Raw genomic sequence first — 16,103 nt, forward strand, 5'->3', positions numbered from 1 at the left:
AGAATAAACAGGTCCTCTGCATATATTCTTTACCCACTGAAAAACACACCATAATTACCAACTATAAGGTTATCTAGACAAGCAAGTTTTATAACAATGTGATTCTATCTATATACTTTAAAATGTATATACTTCTGTATGCATGGCAAATGATCTGAAAAGATACAGGTCAGACTGTTGAAAGTGGTTATACCTATGGAATAGAATTGGGGATGGAGGCTAGGTGTGGTGGTTCACGCCTGTAATCCCAGCACTTTGGGAAGCCGAGGTGGGCGGATCATGAGTTCAAGAGATTGAGACCATCCTGGCCAACATGGTGAAACCCTGTCTCCACTAAAAATACAAAAATTATCTGGGCGTGGTGGCGCATGCCTGTAGTCCCACCTACTCCAGAGGCTGAGGCAGGAGAATCTCTTGAACCCAGGAGGTGGAGGTTGCAGTGAGCTGAGACTGCACCACTGCACCCCAGCTCCAACCTGGCAACAGAGTGAGACTCCGTCTCAAAAAAAAAAAAAAAAAAAGTGGGAATGGAACATGAAGGGAGGCTTTCACTTTTTTTTTTTTTTTTTTTTTTTTGACAGAGTTTCACTCTTGTTGCCCAGGCTGGAGTGCAACAGCTCACTGCAACCTCCACCTCCGAGGTTCAAGCGATTCTCTCGCCTCAGCCTCCCAAGTAGCTGGGATTACAGGTGCCCGCCATCACGCCCAGCTAATTTTTGTATTTTTAGTAGAGACGGGGTTTCACCATGTTGGCCTGGCTGGTCTCAAACTCCTGACCTCAGGTGATCCGCCCGCCTCAGCCTCCCAAAGTGCTGGAATTACAGGCATGAGCCACCGCACTTGGCCGGCTTTCAGTTTTTATTTGATGTACATATTATTTAATGAGAGTATTCATGTGCATGCATTACATTGATAATAAAATGAATGAAAAGCATAAATCTGTAGAAGTATGAAGAAGTTAAGCAACAACTAGAAGTGGGAGAGAGGTTATTAGCATATTAGCTACCAAATAAGTGGGAAATAACCAGTCAACAAGTACTTACTGAAGAGCTACTACATAAAAGGCACTTTACTAGATTGTAGAAACTACAGAAATGTTACAATCACTACTCTCACAGTGCCCTATAATCTAGGAGTAGAGCCAAGTTTACATGAACATTCACAAAAAAATACCTGAGAACATAAAGCAGAATACGAAAATGGCCACAAGGGTGATTTTTAGACAATAAGTATTTTAGAAACTCAGGCTCAATAAGTGTTTCATAAATGAATTAATTAAACACTTTGAGCTAAGATAGCAAAGAATCATAGAAAAGGAGAAAAAACTTGAGCAGGGCTTTGAAAAGTAGGCAGAATTCAGAAATGGGTAGAATGTGGCAGAGGGATGATAGGGTGGAATATCCAGAGGGTTAGAAATGAAAACAATGTCAGAGAGGGTAGAAGTAGAGTAACAAGCTATACCATCTGCTTGTGAATAAACTTAGGTTCCTATAGGGAGGCGGAGAGAAGAAGCTGGCCATGGAGTGCAGACTGACCGTAGGGAGCCTTGGAAAGCTCAAAAACTTGAGCTAGCAGACAAGGGATGTCGGTGAAGGTTTCGAGCTAGGCAGTGACAGGAGGAAAGTGGAGCTTCAGAAAGGTTAATAAGACAACAAGATGGAGAGAGGCTGAAAACAGGAAACCCAGCTGAGACGTGCTACAGAACAGGTGTGAGGTGATGAGTGCCCAAACCAGATGAAAACAGTCACAAGGGAAACAACAATAATTATCATTTAGCCCTATTTACAAGCAAACTTTCATATCAGACTCCAGCTAATATAAAGGCCTTTCCTCTAGGGGAAAGGCCTTTGAAGCTGACTTGGTAGAGGAATGAGAAACACTGTGCTGCTATGTTATAACAGGGGTAATGAAAATCACCAGCTTTGGAGAGAGACTGCCCTGGATTCAACCACAGCTCAGCCATTTACTAGTACAGTTACTTAACCCCTGAGACATTTTGCAGACTATATAACCTCTTTGTTCCTTGATTTCTTCATTTTAAGTGTCTATAGCTGTGTTCCCTACTTGAATTTAACAAAATCTCAGTTCAAACAGAAAGATAAGGCAAAGAAGTATGAAGAAAAGGCTTTCTTGAAATCTCACCTTTATCAATTCCCTTTTCTCTTCACAGGACTTCACTAGGCTTAAAACTTGAAGGAAGAATAAGTCAGAGTATGGTTCAGTGTATAAATAAAAAGTAATTATAAAATTGCCCAGTAATTTTTTCAAATATTCTCAAAATTGTCCAATAATTTTTTCAAATATTCTTATTTCTCTTTTTTCCTGAAATTTCCCTTACATCAATAACACCATTGATCCATTTCTATTATTCCCTTCAATGCATCTGCTTCCAAAATATACCTCCTTCCTAGAGAAACTATAAGTCCTTTCCTACATTGGATCAGTTGTTGTTCTACTCCTTCAACATGTCCTAAAATGTGACAATCATTTCTTTCAACTGTTCATGTGTCTTCCTGCAGTTATCGTTCTCTGTTTTACCTAACAACTATTTTGTGTCATAACCCACAAGACCTTTGAATATGTTCATGGGACTATATTCATAGGAAGGCATATGGCACACATTTTTTTAATGCTCCACAATGCTTAGTTTAGGGGTTTCGGAGCCAGACAAATGAATGGACGAATAAATAAGACAATGCATGATTCAAAGATTGAATCCCTCTCTTACCTAAGCACAATACAGGACTGGGATCTAATCCTGGTTCTACCAGCTATTTAATACTTCATAGCAGAGGCTCCATTTAAGCTTGAAGGTTTAATGATTGATATCACTGAGTCCCTGTGGCACAACTCATTAGCTGGGTAGTCTTGGGCAAATTACTTAACCTCTCTGTGCCTTGGTTTCCCCATCTGTCAAATGGGGTAAACAGTACTTTCCTCATAGGGTTGATGGAAGGATTAATGTATTAATGCATGTATACTGCTTAAAACAGTACCTGGCACATAATAAGCATTCAATAACATTAAGTATTATTATTATGGTTGTGTTATTACTATTATTGGGCTGCAGAGAAACATTCATTCTTCCATAGTATTTAAGAGATAATGTCCCAAATCTGGGCAGTTTACCTTTTCCCAGCTTTCTAACTTCACATTCCAAACCAAGTGAAAATAAGGTACTGGTTTAACCCCTAATTCCTTCAACACAAACATATAGATACATGCATGCACCCATCTTTTCTAAATATACAGCATATACATTTCACTCTTCATTATCTGCTACACAAAAACCAAAACACATATATTTAGGTTTGTAAATAACATAAATACTTTGTTTGACTTAATGTGTCTGTTCCATGCAGTATGATGATGGTTATATCTATATTGGTTTTTGTATGTGAAACAATAGCGGTGTATTTTTATTGTAAATTCCTAAGGACAAAAATGACTTGCTTAAGTCAGTCTGGGTACTTGGACTAAATTGGAGTGCATATTCAGAAAAGAATTTTAGAAAAATTAGAGAAAGAGGGAAATTAATGGGTACTGACTTAGCAGAAGGTTTAATGAAAGATGGAATTTGAGCAGAGCTTTCAAGAACAGGTAAAATTTTCAATTTCAGGGGAGAGGGAGATGTGTGTTCAACATGGAAAGTATAATATATGTAAGTGGAGAAGTAGAGGAACTAAGCAAAGATTGGTCTAACTAAAGAGAGGACACTGGAGACTACTACAAAATTTATGTTTAATATATAAGATCACAGCACTCTTGAGAGTACAGTTCATGTTTATTCCTCTTGGTTGCCTCAATATCTAGCACTAAGTCTGGCTTATATATAACTGATAATCAAAAAACATTTATTGAATTGAGCAAAATTACACTGTCTTTTACCGTATCAAAGTGAAGAAAACTGAATGGAACTGAACTCAACTCAATTAGATCATGAAAGCCAATGGATAACTCAACAAACTTGTACAAGGTATGTAAACCTTGAACAGCACTAACCACTAGTCAAGAAATATGTCTTCACTTTGCCTAAATTACCACCGATAGACAAGTTCAGGGAATGAAACACAAAATTCTCTCATTCTCATATTCATTCTCACTCTCTTTCTCTCTGACACACACACACACATACACACACATAGCTCAGAGTTTCAATCTACTGTCTTACAGACTGAGATAGCTGAAAGCATGATTAAGGAACTAAGAAGTACCCAAATCAAGATTCTTAACATCTAATCCATTTTGATGAAGGATTCTCAGACAAGACTTCTGACTACAGGAGTCCAGATCACGTGAGCAGCAGACTAAGCAAAACCAGAAAACTTTTTGAAAGAAACTGCTTTTCTTCCATGAGGTCCCCATCCCATCAGTAGGGATTGCGAGACCAGGAGAGATAATTTAAATGAATTTGGCAGATGAAATAATAATTTGGTATTGGCAACAGTAGTACAGTTGCATTGTACAAAAAAAATTGATGAATTACCTTTTTCCCCAAGGTGGTAAATTATACAAATGTGGGTCAGCATTAAAAGGTTTATTTACTGGCTTTTCTGATTCACTGAAATTAATTAAGCCACCTCCACAAGTAATGGACCAGTATTTCTTGGTCTCTACCACTTCTAGCAGTATGCACGTGGCCACAATGACTACACTGTGACTAGACATGGTGACTAAATCTTTGTAAGATTCAAATTTACTGGGATATAGTGAACTGCAGCTCACACTCAGGGCCTGGGTACAAAATTTCAAAGGTATTACAGAAATGCATCCATTTTGATTTCAAAAGGCAGAATAAAATAAACATAAATAAAACTTCATAAATAAACATACATAAAATTTCAGGTGATTACTGACACTTTTTAATACAATATTAAATTATATCAAATCCTTCTAAAGTTATTGGCAGACAAATTGTGAAATGCCAAGGATGAAGTTAGAATGAGGTCTTTTCTTGGGCCTAAAATTCTCTACAAACTGCTTTTAGCTGCTGCTGCTGAAGTAACAAGAAGTCAATAGTAAGTAATTTGACAATCACACCTGGGCCCCATTAATCTTCCCAGCTTCAGTGTCAAACAGAGGCCTGAAACTAGATGCCTACTCAATGAGTAAATAAATGATTATAAAATACTAGCCTACATTTACTCTACAAAAGAAGGAAGAATAACATAAAATAACAAGCAAATTTTAAGACCTTTTACTTTATAAAACTTGCAATGTAAGGATCTAATTAATAATTCAATTTTAGGATCTGTCTTTTAAGCATGCTTTGTAACTCAAACCTTGACAAATGCAGTTATTATAACACAGTTTAGTTAGAGGGAGGGGATGAATGTGTCTAGTGATTTGGAAAGGGAAGATGGGAGAGAGCAAGTGTCATGGAAGGCCCCTGTTGAAATGTGTCCTTCCCTTCTCCAATGAAGTAAAATAAGTTATAATAGCCTCTTTTTTCCTCTATGGCCAATTCCATTTTACTATGCCTAAATTTCAAGATTCCCATAATCTGATCTGGATTTACCCAACCAACATTTTCTCTCACACATGTACTTTCTTTTTCTTCTTCTTCTTCAATTACATATTTTGAAGTTAAGAAAAATAGATTAGAATGTATTAAAACTCAATTTAAACATAATTCTAGCAATATGAACTTTGCTTGGGATAATTTCTAATGTACTTTATTTTTATACATTTTTCTTTAATTATAAACATTTCTATTTAACAAAAATGTGTAAATAGGCTTCTATAAAAGAGATTTTGACATGGTTCTACCACATGAAGATAATTCTAACATACTTTCTATGTAGCCAGGGTGGTCTCCTTCCTGCCCAAATATATACGAGGATTTGCCTCATGCTCTTTCTCTTGAGTTGCATATCCTCTCTTCTTGTCTCTCTCTCTCTAAGGTCTACCTACCTATCTGACTCCCACCTAAGTCTCACCAGCATTCAACTCTACTTTTCTTGTTATACCCTGGCAAACTATTATATTCCACTTAGCACTTCATTCTAAATTGTCTTTCTGTTATTCTTCAGTTTTGTCAGTGTTAATGTTGTCTCACCAACTACACTATTGGTTCATTGACAGCAGATGCAGTATCTTTTGAAGAATACAAGTCAGGTATCTTGTAGAGTATCCTTCAGTTTGGGTTTGACTAATGTTTTCTCATGTTTACTGAGAGTTACAGATTTGGGGAAAGAATATTACATGGTGAAGTGCCCTTCTCATTATATCATATCAGAGAATAATACATGATATCAATATGACTTATCTGCTGATGTTAACCTTAGTCACTGATAAAATGATATCTGTCAATTTCTTCAGTGAAAAGTTACTATTTTCCCCTTTGGAGACTCTCTTCTTTAAATCCAAGTCACACTCAAGGGAAGAAGAATTAAGCTCCACCTCCCAGAGGTGGAGAATTTGTGGACATATATTAAAACCACCACAATAATTAGTTAATAAATATTATGAGGGAGATGCTTTAAGGCTATGCAAATATCCTCTTTTAAAGTTCCACCCACTAAGTCCAACACTTGATTAAGGTATCTCGCCTAAAGCAATTATTACTGTTGTGTTCTAATGGTGATTTGGGATAGCATCTTTTATTTATTTTATATTCTGCCATTCTTTGTCTAGCATGAAACTAAACAGAGAGTAGATAATCAGTACATACTTATTAAATGTAACAGAATTTCAAAACCATTATGTGAAATAAAATGAGATAATAGAAAGTGGATAAGTTCAAGGCAATATGTATTTTGGCAGTTGTGCTGTTCTTACACCATAAGTCTTGATTGATAGAATGGGATTAAAAAGAAAAAGAATTAACTACTTCATCTGTGGAAAAGCTTCCTAGAGAAAAGAGAATAATAATAGTTATACAGTGTCTTAGAGTTTACAAAGTATACACACATTCATCATTTAGAATTCAGAAGCTCTCTGAAGAGAAAAATCTTCAGGAGATAAAGATAAAAGATATTTGAAAGTTGTGAAAAGGCACTGTTACACCAGGAATTGAAAAATCAGGAATAGAAATTACATTAGACTAACAAAGAAAAGCAAAAGTAAAGGCAAGGTAGAAACAGATACAATTTTTTAAAATGTAGTTCTAGTGCAAGGCTTTAAACTGGGTAATAAAGTTAATTTAACACATAGCATAAAATAAAGACAACTTAGACAACCACAGATAAAGAGCACATGGTTAAAATCATGAAGAATGCCATTAAAAAATAAGCATCAAGAATGGACTGCATGGGAATATGTGTTGAAAGTGTAAAATGAATAGAATCTTCATGTATACCTTCAGTCATTTCTCCACTGGTCACCTCCATTTTCCCAGGGCCTTTCACAGTGCTTTTAACCTAGCATACACCCAAGAAAATTTGCTGAAGATCTACCATGTGTCATAAAGGCTAGACATTGTGGATATACAATAATTAGATATGGTCTCTTCCTATAAAGAATTTGCATTCTAGATGGAAAGGTTATATATATATATATATATATATATATATATATATAGTTGAATGTCTATATATATATATAAAGTTGAATGTGTATATATGTGTGTGTGTGTATATATATATATGTATACATAAAATTAAATGGCAAAACAAGGCAGAAGGAGCCAAAAGAAAAGCATAAAGAGTAAAAGCTACAGCAGTCTAAAGAAAGAAGAGATCACTGTGGAATGACCTGTTCAAGAACAGTTTTGTGCAAATAAGGAACATTTGCAATGGGCCTTCAAAAACTAGGTGAGATGGAATAAGCTCTGACTTAAGCCAAGAGAAATACATTCAATGCATATTCATATAGTAACTGAACAAAGGTACGGGGTTGAGATAATAAAGGTGCTTTAAGAAGACAGTGAACAATCAAGTAAGTTGGGCTGTAATAAAAGGTATATGGAAACACAGGGTAGTAAAAGTAAGCTGAGACTGAAATGTGAAAGGTTTTGAATGTCAGGTTGAGGAGTCTGAACATATTATGTAAGCAATCCAAAAATAACCATAGTTTTTTAGCAAAAGAGCGACATGATGAATATGACATTTTAGAAATATTAAGCTGGCTTTTGATGTACATTAAAAAATGGTGTACATCTTCATTAAAGATGCAGTTATGGTCTTAAAAAAACATGCATACAAATAAATCACATTGAATACAATACAAAGAGGGGAAGATTGGAAAAAAATAAACTTAAGAACAGAAGAATAACCCAAGATTTCCTTGTTGAGAGCAGGTAAAGCATAACATTACATAGAACAAAAAGGAAGTTAGGCAACAGTAAGATTCCTTGGGTATAAAGAACAACTCTATTTTTACTTCTTCCATCATCACTATTTGTGTATATAATTCAAGGTGCCTAAGCATAGAGTAGAATAGTTAACTGCATTAAAGGAGTAACCAGTGAAGCTCCCAAAGTGATACATAAACAGTGGTTTTACAAAGTTAGAGAAAATACAGTTGCATTAATGTGCTCAGAAAGTATCTGGAAAACAGAAGACACATGAGTTGTTAATTGCATTATTAATTCATGGGAAAACAAGGGGAACAACAAAATCACATCAGGGGCCAGGCACAGTGGCTCATGTCTGTAATCCCAGCACTTTGGGGAGGCTGAACTGGGCAGATCACTTGAGGTCAGGAGTTCAAGACCAGCCTGGCCAACATGGTGAAATCCCATCTTTACTAAAAATACAAAAATTAGCGGGGCATGGTGGCGCACACCTGTAATCCCAGCTACTGAAGAGGCTGAGGCATGGAAATCACTTGAACCCGGGAGGTAGAGATTGCAGTAAATCAAGATAATGCCACTGCCCTCTAGTCTGGGCAAAAGAGGAGACTCCATCTCGAAAAAAAAAAAAAATCTTATCAGGGTAGCAATATAAACGGATTAACCAGAAAAGTGGAAGCTTTTTGCTCAACACTACAACTATCCATTCATTTTAACATTAGTACATAACAAAAGCCACCTTTGGTTCTCAACTCTGTTCCTTAAAGATAATTCTCCTTACATTCTCTCAATCCTCTCAGGTAATTCCATAAATCTACCTTCTGCCTTCTGTAAAAGCTTCAGTCTCATGAAATCTTACTCACTCCTTAATCCCACTTTAAAACATTAAATATATATTAGAAATTTGCTGAAGTTGCCTTTAATGAATGTAAGAATCCTTACCTTTCTTATAGTGTTGTGCAGTCAAAAAAATAACTTACAAACATTACCTCTTAGAACCTTCAGAGAAGCAATGTACAGCAGGTAATCATCATCATCCACATGCTATAAACAGTAAGCCCTGGGCCACACATTCATAAGTCATAGGGCCAGGCATGCAGTGCAATCTTCCTAAGTCCAAATTCCATTTTCTCTTCACTGTATCATTCAGTTTCATAATGTGCCAGTAGGTATATCTTATTACTCAAAATGTATGTTGTTATTCTGTACTACGTCTAAGTAAATACATTTTTTAATAAGATGCCTTTATGCCCAAGTGCTTACTACAGGGCCATTTCCTAAGAAGGCTTAATTACTTTAAGATGCTCGTGATGATAACAGTTATCACTAGATGAAAAGGGACAACAGAAGCATAATGTTTTCAAAATTGCTGAGACTATACCAAGAACATTTTGCCTTGAATTCTGCAATGCAACATGCAACAACAAAGACAGTACGGGTAATTTAAGGATATGTGAGCTTCAAAGGGCAGAAATAGGACATTCTCATTCTCTTTGACTCTGCTAAAGCCTCAAATACTGATATAGTTCAGAGCATCTTATTACTAGGAAAACATAAATCAAAAGGAGTTCAGCTAGGAGCAATAAAACAGATTAGTGTCTGGAAGGACTGACTTTAAAGAAAGTTTTAAAAGAATTAGATCCAGGTAGTCTAGATAAAAAACAGCTATAAGGAAACATTTTTTTTTAAAGCTAACACTCACACCAAAGGCACAAATTATTTTGAAGATAGATGTCTAAAAAATGCAAACAGGAATAATTGTAAATCCTTATAAAGGGAAAATTCAGGAGAAATTTCCCAGCAAAAGCTTATGGGACAGAAGAACTCTCTCCCCTGTGAGTGGTGAAAAACTACATTCCTAGAGATATTTAATGCCAGGTTGGACAAAACAAGAAAAGGATTCCATATGGAATGATCCTATACTGGCCCCTGACGTGATAGAGGACTGAAGGTAACCTCTTAGATCTTTTCCGTTTATGTTTTTTTTAAATTTTATATAGTTTTACAGGGCACTGCCTTCTGCCAATTTCTTTTCTCCCCATGATGCCCACTTTCTCCTTTCACAAAGGGAAACAAATTGTAGCCTTCATTTTAAGCAGATCTCATTGTTCTCAGTGTAACATAATCCTAGGTACAAGGTTGGGAGAAACAGACCAATTTCTAAGCTTATAATGGTCCTTTCCTCCCTCCCTCACCCCCAGCAATTCCTGGGGCTCTTACAAGTTTTCCCACAAACTAAAGAGGAAGTAGTTCATATGGATTGGAAGAAGAAAAACCATTAATATCAGAAAAACCATTAATATTCTCCCTTCTTATGTCTGATCACAGAGCTGACAGTGACTCTGGGAGCTATAAGGTTCTGGGTCAAATTACCATAGGAGGTGCTGTTAAAGACTATCTTTTACCTTTCAGCATTTATGCTGAGTGACAGCAAAAGTCTACTTGCAATCCATACTTTCATAGCAATGACTTTTATCTTTGAAAAGATATAGCCTTAAACACCTACATGCTTTGGCAAATGTTATAAAAGAGTAAGTCCTAGTCATGCTCCAAACTCAAGAAGCCTTAGCCTTGCCCTCTTTCTCTATTCTGGCACTTAAAAAAAAATGTTCCTCTGCCACCCTTGAAATACATTCCAATACCTCTCCAGAAGTACTTTTCAATGAAGGCCCAAGAAAATACAAGGGCATTTGCTCCTTTAGCTGATTTGTAAGGACAAGATATAACAAAATTCAGAAGGCTCTGAAAATCTGTCCCTGAGCCCTTTACATATAAAACTGTAGTTTACTTATGAGAAGGAACAGCAACGGGGATGATAGCCCTCCAAGAATGGACACTAATGCCTCTTCTATCCAATCTTAACAGTGTCAATAGCTCAAGAAACGCCAATACCCTCATCGTGCCTCTTTGAAAGTACATCCCTCCACTTAAACAGGAAGTTCATAGATGTTAACACCTAACCTTCTAAACAAAAATTTTTCAATAGCATTTTCATTTTTTTTCCCTAGTAAAAATGAGACCGTTCAAACCAAAAAAGATTGGCCTCTCAGATTGAAATAGGATTTCAAGTTTTCAAAGCCCTTCCAACACTTATCTAATCCCGTCAGGAAAGAAAGCTGGCATTTGTAATCCCATTTTAAAACAGAAAAAAAAAATGCAACTCTGAGATTAGGCAATCTGAAGAAGAACTAACTGTGGAGATTTCCAAACCTTCCTCAACAAGGGACCAATTTAAAAGGGATTATTCCAGAAAACTTTAGAGTGGGTTTCAAAAACGGCTGAATTCCTTCTGTACCCTAATCACAGGAAGGCAAGAAATAAGAAAAACAGAAAGGCACTTTGCCTAGAATTTTAGCAATGAAATATGACTCTGACCTTTAATAATCTATGAACCTGGCTGAATTTTCTCAAAAAACCTGCTGCATCTACACCCCGCAGGAACAGCCTGCTAAGCAGTTTGGGCTACCAGCTCTCAGCCTCCAAGACAGCCGCCCAGCAAAAGGCCGGCAGCTGGGTGAGAACAACCTGGAGAACCCCCTTTGCGCAATGAGGTCAGGAGTTCCACACTGCAGAGTCTCCTCATCTGAAGCTTCCAACTTTTCATTTTCAGGCGAGCTGCAACCAGGCTCTCCAAATCTGCCCCAACGCGCGCGCGCGCATGCATACACACACACACACACACACACACACACACACACACACACACACACGAACACACAGACACACGAACACACAGATACACAAACACAGCGGGTGCTTGCTTCCGCTCCCCAAATAAAGAATGGTAATCAAGTTTCTCACCATCCTCATAGTTTTTGAGATAGTAATCCGGGCCCGGGCCCCCGCGGCTTTTCGCCGGGTTCCTCAGGTTCTGGAACTGCAGGAAGTCGGTCCTTTTGCCCCCGAAGCGCAGAAAGGCGGGCGAAAGTCCCCGGGCCAGGGTCACCAAGCGCTTGGAGCTGCAGAGGAAGAGAATAAGTGAGGAAAGGTTCCCAGGACAGGACGAGAGCGCGTGGGGCACGGAGAAGGGCCCTCTTCCTACTCCCTGAGGGCGACCTGGCCGGGGCTAGAGGCTCTGTGCCTGCCCCAGCCGGCAGTCCACGCTGGCCCTTGGCCGCTGCCCTGCGCCCCAGCCCGCCCTCACCGCCCGGCTCCGGGGGCTGTGCCTCCCGCTTCCAGGCGCCCGCAGCGGCCCCCTCCCCCAGACACCCAGATCCTGATCTCCTAAAGGCTACAGATACTGTTTGTTCATAGAGTGTTTGTATGGGGTGGGTGTACGTGCTACGAACACGGCGCTAAAGCGCAGTTGCCCGGCTTCTGCCACTGCCAGGAAAGCGCTCCGGGCGGAGACGCGCTAGGCGCGCCTACCTCTGGCTTCCGACTGTTGCCAAAAACTTGTATGCTGAAAGCCGGCATTGCCTCCGCAGCCCCAGGGGCCCCACAAACCTCCGTGCAGGAGGTGAAACCTGCCTTGTTGCTCTTAGACCAGGCCCGGCGCCTGAGCTTAAGTGGATTCCTACTTTCTTTCTTTTAATGTCCGAGTTGATTTTCCTTTTTCACTATATTGTAAAAACTGCATTGTTTCCCAAATACCCGGACGGAGAGATCCCCAGGGTAAACCCTCGCCTTTCCAAGAACACTTCTCCACTCCCTCACCACCACCACCACCACACACACACACACACAGTAAAGGCAAAGTCTCTTTGGCCCCTGAAATAATTCCGCCTGATCTCAGGAAAGGTAACATCCTCCTCCCCACCCCACCCCCGAGTTAGGCTCCATCTTTCTTCTTTCCCACTTGGGGCCGTTTGGAACCGCTAGGGAAAATGAAGCTTGCCGAAATGTGGAACCTGCGCGTTATGGGATACTAAATGAGCACAAAACAATAGCATTTGCATCTATTTAAGGTCAGGATTTCCATCAATAGGTTTTTTAAAAGCCAAAGGCTGCTGCTTTGGGAAGGAGTAGAAAAGGAGCAATGCAGATACTGATAATGCAGAGGGGATCAGCTGTTGAGTTCCGGGTCTGTAAATTATTTTTTAACGCTTTACTGTTTCAGATTCTGAAAACCCAAATCCACATGGTGACGTTAAAGAGCATCATAAAGAAGGTGGATACGAGAAAGAAAAAACAGACTCTGCTTTTGGAGAGTTTTTTGAGAAGAGACGTGGCTACCCCAGGGTCTTGTAACCAGAATGGTCGTTTGGCAGAAGTCTCCGGGACCGCACTCCAGGACAGGCACAGTCAGGGCGTCGCGTGGGCCTACTGTGGCAAAGGAGACGTCCGCGCGAATCCGGTCCTGGGGAAAGGGCAGTTCCAACAACCTTTCATCCAGAAGCCTGCACAGCCAATGCGAATGCGCTCCGCCAGGACTTCTTCCCCGAAAATCTGCCTTCCAGACTCTTTTCTGAGGCAGGAAAGCATTAGGCGAACAGGCAGATTTTTTTAAAAAAGAAAGAAAGCTGGTGGGGGAAAGGGGGTCTGCGCAGCTGAAGGAGTTCAATGAAAGTGGGACAAGCGTTGCGGAAAACTCCGTTGCACCCTACATTCGGACGAGCTCATAGACGCGCTCTGCTGCACGAAAGAGCTTTCGAAGAGGAAGCTGGGCCGCGCGGAGCTGGCTGTTCCGCCCTCGCGGCAACCGCACCAACAGGAACCGAAACGGCCTCGGCAAGGGCAGCTACAGCCTCTCAGTCCTCCGGCTACCTTTCCTCCACGTGGAAGGAGCGCTCCACGTGGCGCCTCCCGCTACCTGCCGCGTCCGCAGACCCGACCCGGGCCAGGGGGACAACCCCAAGAGCTGAGAGGCGGGCGCACCTCAAGAAGCAAAACTCGAATTTCGCAAGGAGTGAAAAATACGAAGGACGCACAACGGACCTGGCCTCGGGGCAAAGTGGGACTGAGAGCGCTGAGGGCTCTTCGAGGGGAACCCACAGCTGAGGCTCCAACTTGTAGGGAATTTTTAAAAACTCAACACTTGGATTCGACATTGCAGAGGATTTATTTCTTATTTTACACTGCAACTCTGTCCCTGATGGGAAGGGATCGCAGTTGCCTAACTGCCAAACTGCAACAACCCGGGAAGAGTGTGAGCCCAATTAGATTACAAGCCCTAGAGCAAAGGGGATCACAAACCTCCGGGTTTGCTAATCTGCTGGTGCGGAGTTCAGATCTCCGAAGCCTCCCTGGAGTATTTCTAGGACTCTTACCGCTTCCCTTATAACGCTGTGACCCCAGCGAGGATTGTTTTTTTTTCCTTTAAAGAAAAGCTAAACTGTGCAGTTACCGCAGGAGATTTAAGGAGGAGGAACTGGCGGGGGGAGGGGGGCATTCCGTCTATAAAAAGCGCCTTACAAAGTCCTGAAGTCTGGAAATGACAGCGGAGGATATAAAATAAAAAATTTTAACTCCGATCCAACTTGCCCACCACTCAAGCCTCTGCTTAAATTCGTTTTCTGTCTGAGAGTGGGAGAGAACTGACGAAACGATCTTTCCGTGGAAAATTCCACTTTCGTGCAATCCCGCTTGAACACTCACAGACACACACACACTCTCCTGTCTCACATACACACACACACACCCACACACATACCCATTCCTTTCAGCTCTTTGTTGTTTGAGACCTTTTCTTCGCTTTTATAACTGCTCTGAACCTCTTGTTTCTTTTTCAGAAGTAGACGGGAAGGCTAATTGTGGATATATGTAAGCACAACATTTTTTCAGTCATAACTGATAAGTTTCTGAAATGCCTTCTGCATTGCAAACATGTGCATCTTAATAGAAAACATTGCTTTTCTCAATCACTAGTTACAGCCTCACAGCACACAATCCAGGAGAAGGAAAACCTCCTTTCTTCTCTTTGAGAGATCTGCTTGGCTTATTTTCTTCTTTCCCCTTTGGAATGGGGGATAGGAAGGGCTTGAGGGGGTGTTACTAAAAAATTTTAAATGATCCATCGAAACCCCTGCCTTACCTTAGGAAATCGAGCCAGCCATCATGAATGATGGACGGATCCAGCTGCAGAGAGAGGAAGTTCTCATTGACTGTCCTGACTGGGTTCTTGGTGCTCACATCAAGTAGAATCAGGGTCTTTTCCTTCAAACCTGCAGCTCTGTCTACAGGCAAGGGTCTCCTGTCTCCAGCCTGGGAGGAAAGGGAGAGATGGAGCAACAGAGCCAAGTAGAGAGCCCCCGGGGCTAGGCACGCGGGGGGGCGGGAGTTGCTGGAGGGCATAGCTTCAGGGAAGGCACAAAGCACCCTCATTCAATCCCTCTGATTTAAACCTCTCTTCCTACTGGGTCTCGCTAGTGACTAATTGTCCTTATCTAAAGTGTGTGTCTGTCCGCCTTTTTCCCCCCTTTTTTTCCCTTCCTCCCACCACCCCCCCAACACACACACACTCTCTCTCTCTCCCGCTCTCTCTCTCTTTCGCTCGCTCGCTCGTTTTTTTTTTTTTATTTATTTTTTTTTATTTTTTTTTTCAGTGTTTTGGTGCTGGTGGAGCGAACTCACGCCCCTAGCCAGCCTTCCCCGTGACTCTTGCCAAGAGAACTCGTACACCGGCACCGCCCCTTTAAGAGATTTCTACTGCAGACATTTTTTAACTTTTTAAAGGTAAGGGGAGGGGAGCAGGCGGGAAGGAGGAGAAAAGGGTGGCGTTGTACCCTCCTAATTTAACCCTCTAGGGTCAGGAAGCAGAGGGAGGAATCCAAACCATGCCGTTGTACCGTCTGGGTACAGAGCAAAGGGTCTCGTTTTTACGTCCTTCCCTGAGAGGCTCTGGAGGGCGGTTCAAGCTCCGACTCCGACCCGAAAGCCCCAGCGCCAACCCGGGACGCGCTGGGGTAGAGTTCCCACCGACAGCACGCTT

The 16,103-nt window shown here is 40.7% G+C and overlaps 1 protein-coding gene across 2 annotated transcripts in view; it reads right to left on the reverse strand.

The window, feature by feature from the left end:
- HPSE2 (heparanase 2 (inactive)) overlaps positions 1-15,577 on the reverse strand; it is a 778,452-nt gene extending 762,875 nt beyond the window's left edge. For both annotated transcript variants that reach the window (XM_054659851.2, XM_001166372.7), the window contains exons 1-2: positions 15,207-15,577; positions 12,035-12,192 (exon numbers count right to left, since the gene is read on the reverse strand). In XM_054659851.2, coding sequence (XP_054515826.1) covers positions 12,035-12,192; positions 15,207-15,496 — 448 coding nt within the window. In that variant the 5' untranslated portion in view covers positions 15,497-15,577. The remainder of the gene's footprint in view (positions 1-12,034; positions 12,193-15,206) is intronic.
- Positions 15,578-16,103: the final 526 nt, after the last annotated feature.

This window comes from Pan troglodytes, chromosome 8, assembly GCF_028858775.2.
Source record: "Pan troglodytes isolate AG18354 chromosome 8, NHGRI_mPanTro3-v2.0_pri, whole genome shotgun sequence".
NCBI classification, from domain to species: Eukaryota; Metazoa; Chordata; class Mammalia; order Primates; family Hominidae; genus Pan; species Pan troglodytes.